Source organism: Cariama cristata, unplaced genomic scaffold (assembly GCF_000690535.1).
Source record: "Cariama cristata isolate BGI_N322 unplaced genomic scaffold, ASM69053v1 scaffold21696, whole genome shotgun sequence".
Taxonomy (NCBI): domain Eukaryota; kingdom Metazoa; phylum Chordata; class Aves; order Cariamiformes; family Cariamidae; genus Cariama; species Cariama cristata.
The window spans coordinates 1-7,588 of NW_009620695.1; the positions used below are offsets into that span (position 1 = coordinate 1).

General features: G+C 51.6%; 1 protein-coding gene across 1 annotated transcript in view; it reads left to right on the forward strand.

Moving 5' to 3' along the window:
- The first annotated feature begins 250 nt into the window (after window positions 1-250).
- Window positions 251-7,588, forward strand: part of PLA2G6 (phospholipase A2, group VI (cytosolic, calcium-independent)) — a 15,134-nt gene continuing 7,796 nt past the window's right edge. Inside the window, exons 1-7 of the mRNA XM_009701695.1 lie at window positions 251-459; window positions 992-1,207; window positions 2,528-2,708; window positions 4,244-4,431; window positions 5,698-5,794; window positions 6,765-6,947; window positions 7,158-7,266. Coding sequence (XP_009699997.1) covers window positions 251-459; window positions 992-1,207; window positions 2,528-2,708; window positions 4,244-4,431; window positions 5,698-5,794; window positions 6,765-6,947; window positions 7,158-7,266 — 1,183 coding nt within the window. The remainder of the gene's footprint in view (window positions 460-991; window positions 1,208-2,527; window positions 2,709-4,243; window positions 4,432-5,697; window positions 5,795-6,764; window positions 6,948-7,157; window positions 7,267-7,588) is intronic.

The following is a 7,588-nucleotide window of genomic DNA, read 5'->3' on the forward strand; positions in this document are numbered from 1 at the left end:
GGAAGGTCAGAGGTCGGTAGTCTCTGTGAGGTGCTGAGGAGAACCGGGTGCTTTTCCCAGAAGAGCCAGGAAAGAAGCCGCAGGTGCTAGGCTTTCCTCCCGGGCGGCGTGTCACCCCGGCGGCTCTCAGTTCTCCTTTCCTGGCACTGGGTCGCTTAGTTCAGGGAAGGGCAGGGGCCAGGCCGGGGGGAGCGTGTGACGCGGGTTTCCCTCAGGACGCGGTAGAGAAGCCCCCTGAGGCTCCAGAAAGATGCAGTTTTTTGGCCGGCTGGTGAATACCATCAACAGCGTCACCCAGATATTCACAAACCCTTACCGGGTGAAGGAGGTGTCAGCTGCAGAGTATGCCACTCGTACCTGCCTGAGGGAGGAAGGCAGGGTGGCCCTGTATAAGAACACACTTGCTCACTCGTGGGATTGCCTGCTGGTGAATCCACAGAGCCCACAGGTCGCTTTCCGGTAAGTGACAGACCTTTAGCGATCACTACTCATGTGTGAAACTAAAGACTCAAAATTTCTGATCTCAGGACCGTAGTGCTTTGCAACTGTGGGTGTGGGGTGATGTGTTTGATCAGCAGATGGGCTCGTGGGGAGTGGGAGGCCCTTGTGTGTGCTGGTGGAGGAGTTGTGGTCAAAACAGCTTCTGAGAACAGGGCAGGACAGACTCCAAACACTGTGAAAACAGGCAACCGTGAAATAGGTACTCAGGTCAGAACATCCACGGGTACACGCACTGCCGCTTGTATTCATTGCTGCTTTAGCATCTGGAGCACAGGATACTTCAGCCCAAAAGTTAACGTTCCTCAGGAAGAGGAGGTGCTCTCTGCTAATGAAGTAGGCTCCCTTCTTCCTTTAGAACAAGCATGACACCAGATGAGGAGGAATGGGAAAGTCCCCCAGTGTTAATATTTGGAGAACTCTTTCTCCAAGATAAATGGGATGGAGGTTGTTTCTTTGAGCAGGGCCAACGCTGTGTTTGCCTTTCTTCCAGGCTCTTTCAGCTCGACAATGAAGCAGAGGCCCTGATGCGTTTTGAGCAGTATGCCAGGCAGTTGCGCCCTTTCTACGAGAGCTCACAACAGGCCTTGTTGCTGGAGGATCTCCAGCAGCTCAGTGACTGCTTCCGCAACCACCCCAGCTGGTCCCCGGCACATGTTGCAGTGGAGTTTGGCCATCGTGAGAGCTTCCGGCACAACCACGTTCTGAGGCAAGGGACGGGAGGGGTCTCTGGTGGGCCTGGTGCTGGGAACAAACTCGGGAGGGCAGGCTAGGCCACATTAGGGTATGCTGGCATGATGTATCAAAGCAATGGGGCCTGCTTCTTGGAATAGCTTAACACCTGTGGTCACTGCAGAGGTTGAGTTTAAAAGTGTCAGCCTTGGTGTGTTTTACCTGAATGACAGATGTGGTAGCAAAGAGGGTTTGATGGTCTCTGTGTAAGCTTATTGACAGGTTTTCAGCCTGCTGTTGAGTTAAAGCCCGGAGCTCTGATTTTTGAGCTAAAAGATCGACGTGTTTTGCTAGAGGCACAGCTTCTTACAACCCTTGTGGAGCTGCTTCTTGGAGGGGGTTGTGGCTGACTTTGTAAACCAGGAGAGAGGAGGTTCACAGAATCACAGAATCGGTTTGATTGGAAGAGACCTCTGGGATCACCGAGTCCAACCTTTGCCCTAATACTACCATGTCAACTACACCACAGCACTAAGTGCCACATCCAGTCTTTTCTTAAACACCTCCAGGGATGGTGACTCCACCACCTCCCTGGGCAGCCCATTCCAATGCCGAACAACCCTTTCTGTGAAGAAATGCCTCCTCATTTCTAGCCTGAACCTCCCCTGGCGCAGTTTCAGACTATGCTCTCTTGGCCTGTCAGTGGTTGCCTGGGAGAAGAGACCGACCCCCACCTGGCTACACCCTCCTTTCAGGTCGTTGTAGAGAGTGATCAGGTCTCCCCTCAGCCTCCTTTTCTCCAGGCTGAACAACCCCGGTTCCCTCAGCTGCTCCCCATCAGACTTGTGCTCCAGACCCTTCGCCACCTTCATTGCCCTTCTCTGGACTCGCTCCAGCACCTCAATGTCTTTCTTGAAGTGCAGGGCCCAGTAGGAGGGCTCAGTTCAGTAGGACTGTCTTTCTGGAAATGTTTTTTGGCCACAAGCACCTGCTCTCTTTCCATGGGGAAGTTCCTTGAGGATAGAGGACACTAGTGAGGAGTTAGGGGGCTGGGGGACTAATGGCAACACCTCTGCCAGGTTGCTGATTGTAACCTGTCTCCTGCCTTCCTTTGGGCAGCCAGAGCTGCTCCCGTACGGGGGACGGAGGAAGGAGCAGCGACACAGGGAGAGGATCCATTGCAGGGCTGCTTAGTGTCCCTTCCCTGTGCTCCTTGCTGGGCTTTCGTGAACCTCGTGGTTTGCCCCAGTTGGGCCTGTCGCAGATGTGGAAGGTACGTTCATATCAGCTCCCAGGGCAGCTGAATGTCCTCATTTCGCAGCCCTTCCTTGGCCTTACGTTGACTCCTCTCTTGCAGCTGTGTGAACAGCACGGACAGCGAGGATGGCTGCACCCCACTGCACCTGGCATGCCGCAAGGGAGACATGGAGTGCCTGCTGGAGCTGCTGGAGTGCCACGCGCGGGTGGACGTTACTGACAAGAATGGAGAGACCGTTTTCCACTATGCTGTGCGAGGGAACAGTCCCCAGATCATCGAGGTGGGAGTGATTTCAAAGTTGGGTGGGGAGTGGGACTGGAATGAGTCCTCTCTATTCTGTGAGGAAGGAAACAGGAAAATAGCTGAGGACAGGGAAGGAGAAAGTCAGTTCCCTCTGCTGCAGCATCAAGTTAGTGCTTGAGGCTGATTTCAACCTCTTTCTTTCCCCTTCACTGGTGCTGTTTCCCGTAAGCAGGCTCCAGATTCCACCCTGCAGTGCAACAAGAATATTAAGCAAGTTTCCTCAGAAAGTGTCCTTCATTGCTATTTGCATCAGGCCTTCGTCCTGCCTTTCCTCAGGCCCTTGACTGTCCCTTCTCCATCTCCTGGGAGCAACGTATTTGATTCTGGGCAGAGGGCTCCCATGGGGGTGTGTGTATTCAGGCTGCTGTAGGGGAGTGCATGTTGCCCACAGACTGAAGGACGCTTTGGAACCACCCTGGGCTCTCCTGGGCTGCAGAACTTGTTGTCTGAACTGAGCGGCCTTGCACGGGAGGCAGCAATCAGAGCCTTGAGAAAGAGACAGTCTGAAACCAGAGGTGTTCTCGATTGCTGAGAAGTGCTGGGCAGAGTGACAGGGTTCGTAAGGACGTGGGTGGCCTTCCACATTGGTTCCTCAGGTCTGTCAGCTCCCCAGCACCCTGTGTGAGTGTGAGACTGGCTCTCCCCTGAGGCTGCACCCCCACATTTGCCCAATACCTGTTGTGACCGGTCTGCCTGCCGGACTGCGTTGGGGTTTCCTAATGTGTGATGGGGGAGGGATGGCGATCGGGGCTTGCCGTGCTGATATCCTCTTCCTTTATTCCTCTGATGGCAGCAACTTGGCTTGTTGTTACAGCAATACTTGCAGGTCTGATCTGTCTGCTGTTTGTTCTTTTCTCTCTTGATTCCTTGCTAAACCAGAGGAAGGGAATTCTAAATTCCTGCTTCTCTTGTGTGCACCAGGGCTCCCTGCGTTTCACCAGTATGGCACTGAGATATTTTTTGTGTAACAAACCAGTCAGCAGGTAACAGGCCTAAAATTTACAGAGAGAATAGGAAAATTCCTTCAAACGTATCCCTACATGTGTATTTTAAACAGAATCCTGTTTGTATCTGAAAGCAATGGTGGAGTTGCAGGGGAGGTTGAGCTCCTGCCTGCTGACTGTCCGTGGTAATGGATGGGGCCGCAGCAGGAGAGGAAACTGCCGGTTTCAGGTAGCGCACTCATTCGGTTGGGCTGAGCTTGGCTCACGCAGTGGGAGGTGATGGGAGTCTGCTGGGCTGGGTCATTCAAGGTGGAGCGAGCCCTTTTAGGCTGAGGGGTATCTCGGAAGCACCCGAGCCAGAGGAAGGAGGCACAGAAAGCAGTGATAAACCCTTTGGGGAGAGAAAACAAGGAGCCTTTCCATGGCTACTGTGTTGGAAGCAGGAGTGGAGAGGACAGACTGTAGCATCGTGAGGAACCCAGTGCTCCAGGATCTGTCCTCGGAGCTTGGGAAGAGAGACGGTGCTCTTCCATATCTGATTTATTTATCTGTTGTCTCCTCTTCCCAGCTCCTGGGCAGAACCCCAACTGCTGGCTTGGACCACCTGAGCCGTGAAGGGCTGACCGCTCTGCATCTTGCTTGTCAGCTGGGCAAAGAGGACATGGTTCGGTCTCTGCTGAAATGCCATGCCAGCTGCAGCGTTGTGGGGACGCTGGGCTACCCCATCCACACAGCAATGAAGTTCTCCCAGAAGGGGTAAGTTATGGCTTGGGCTGCCAGAACAGGGCTCTTCCTCCACTCTGGGGACCTGTCTGCTTGCTTGGGATTGTCCCAAGACTGGACCCCTTCCAGGGTAGTGCTCAGTAGGAAAATGTCCTGTGCTGTCCTCTGCTGCATCACCGAGTTGGCAAAAGAACAAAGGAGTGCTGGTGTGGCAAAGAAAGAAACGTTTTCAGAAAAAAAAGTTTTTCCCTGAATTTGTCTCTGTATATTATTTAGTATCAGACATCGGGAGAAAGACACAGATATTTTTTTTTTTAAATGTTTGTGAAATACTTTTTCTCAGAATGAGCTGTGAGAAGATAATTTACTGAAGCTTAAATAGTATTACTAATTGCTGTACCTCTGCCTTTGTGCGCTCTGATCGTAATAAGCTTTCATTTCAAAGCCTAGTTATTCCCGTCTCCTGTGGGCAGAGGTACTCTTGACTCTTAATAACACACTCTGGAACTGAATCAAAAGAGACATGATGTTTACCCCCTGTTTTGTTTTCCCTGGAGAAATTTGTTTCTCTTTGTACGTGCTTTATAATACTTAATTTTCATAGAGTGTCCAAGCTCTGCAACTACAGTTCTCAAGTCAACACTAGCTACTGCTAGCTAATTTTTCAACATTTTGAAAAGTGCTTTCCAACATCAGAGGCACGTTCAGAAGCCAAAAATGTGCTCAGGTCTCTTAGTTTGCAGTGGGGCTCGATCTCTTGTACCTGGTTTATTTGGTGCTGTTTCAGAGTGGAGAGTGTATGCTTGTTTCTCAAGTCCACCTACCCGCACTTTGTAGGCACTAGATACGAGTCTGTTCACAATAGGTGTGATTTTTTCACTCTTGGGGAAGTACACAGCTTCTTAATGTTAGCATGTACTTACCTATTTCAGTTTTATCCCCATGTTTCCACGGAGAGAGAGAGAAGAGAAGAATTTCCCCTCAGGTTTTGAGAGTTTTTGGAAATGCCATATTCCTGTATTGGAGAAGCACTCAGATGTTGCTCCACAACTTGGGATTGGGAAGGGATTCTCTTGCTTCCTCCAAATGCTGTACTGATTGTATGCTTTCTGTTCTGCCCTTCCTTTCTAAAAAGAACAAAACAAAACTGCATCTGAGGAGTTTGAAGATGTTGCAGAGAGCCTGCTGCTGCTGAAGCGTTTCCTGAAAGGCTCTGGGTGGGAGGCAGGTGCTGATGTTGGTGGAGGTCTTGAGTCAAGATGTCAGCCATCCATCCCTTCATCTCATTTTCTTTGCCAGGTGTACCCAGGCCATCCTTGAGGTGGATGCCAGCCAGGTTCACTCCAAGGACCCGCGCTATGAAGCCACTCCGCTGCACTGGGCAAAGAAGGCAGAGGTAAATGGAGCCAATCTGTGGCGAGCGCCTGGTGACCTGGTTAATCCCTCCTCCTGCTAACCTGTCCCTTTCTGAGTGCGTGTGCAGAGCCCTGGGAGTGTCAGAGCCCAACCAGCATCCTAGTCTCTGATTCTTTGCCCTATGCTGATCAGTGCTGTTTGCCACGAGGGACAGAGCAGTGGAACCTTGCAGTGAAATAAACTGGTGGGCTCATCCCTAGTACCTCATCCATGGCTGAGGAACCACCAGTTTGTCCCTTTTCCCTTTTGTTGGGGAAATTGCAGCACTGTCACTGAAGCACAGTTGCCCGTGGGGGGAGCTCTCTTCTCTTTACCTGCCGTTTTCATGGGAGGAAACGGATTGATGCCTTAAAAACTGCAGGGAGAGTGTGAGGTAGGCACAGGGTGGTCGCATGTGGATTAGGATCCATCTTCTGCCAGAGATGGGCAGATCGGTGGTGTGATACGCCATGCTGGAGCACCTGAATGGTGCTTGTTGCAAGCAGAGGACATTCCTATGGCAGGACTGTTTTCCCTCCTGCAGTGTCACATCCCTCTCAGAAACGTCGTGTGGCATTTCAGAGCAGACATAAATCTGCTTGGCTTATAGAGAAGATCAAAAAGCAGACTTTTTCCCTTCACTCTGCAAGGATTCTGGCCTGAGTAGGAGCTGGTTTGTCTCTGCTGATCTCAGCCAGTCGTTATACTTGCGTACAAGTCCCAAAACATTCAGGAGCTCTAGCCAGATTGTGAAACCACCAACTAGTTCTGTGGTAAAAGACAGAGAAACCCCATCTCCAGTGCTTGGAACAATGCAGCTGGCATCTGCCAGCCAGCTGTATCCATGCTAAGGCTCTCTCCTCTTCCCCTGCTTTGCTTGCCATGAGACCTGGATCGTTTGTGCGCCGAGGTGGTTGTCCTCACGAATACTTTCTCTCTTCTTGACCTGGCACCTACACGCTTGGGCACAGATGACACGGCTGCTGCTTGAGTACAGCTCTGAGGTGAATTTGACCAGCCGGACAGGTGACATGGCTCTACACATCGCCGTCAAGAGGGGACGCTTTGACTGCGCCATGGTACTGCTGACACACGGGGCGCACACCAATGCCAGGGGTCAGGATGGCAACACACCACTGCACCTGGCCATGAAGGTGAGTTTTCTGCAGAGCCTGCTGGGAAGGAGAGAGAAGATTCTCTTGAAGGGTTGAGGCAGGGATAGACTCCTTTGAAATTCTGGCTGTTGCCTTTCATGGGGTGATCCCTTGTGGGTGCTTTGGATAATGAAATGAGGAGTGAAGGAGTGAGAAATCGTGTAGCCGAAGGGAGCGTGGCTCTTGACTGAGCTTTCTCTTGTCCCCTAGCATGACCACCTGGATATGATCAAAGCGATCATCGTGTTTGGAGGAGATGTTGAGGTCCCCAATGATTTCGGGGAGACACCAGGGCTGTTGGCAGCCAGGAGCAGCAAAGGTAAGGGAGCATGTCAGCAGCCTTACAAGGTGAACCCAGCATCCTGTCTCCCCTTGGTGGCCAAAACAGTGTCTTGGGGAGAGGTGAAAACATGCCAAGCGTGGGTGATGCTTCTCCAACATGCTTTCCCAGCTTCTAGTTGCTCACAGGGTAGGCGCTTCCTGAGCTAGTGGCATAGGCTTTGTATTAATAGCCCTTGATGAGTTTCTCTTCTGTGAGACAGAGATGCAAGAGGAAAAGCTGGCACGCACTCCCCATTTTTCAAGCCACGATCAAGTCAGGCACTGCAGGCTCACAACGGGATGATGCAGTGCTGCTGAAC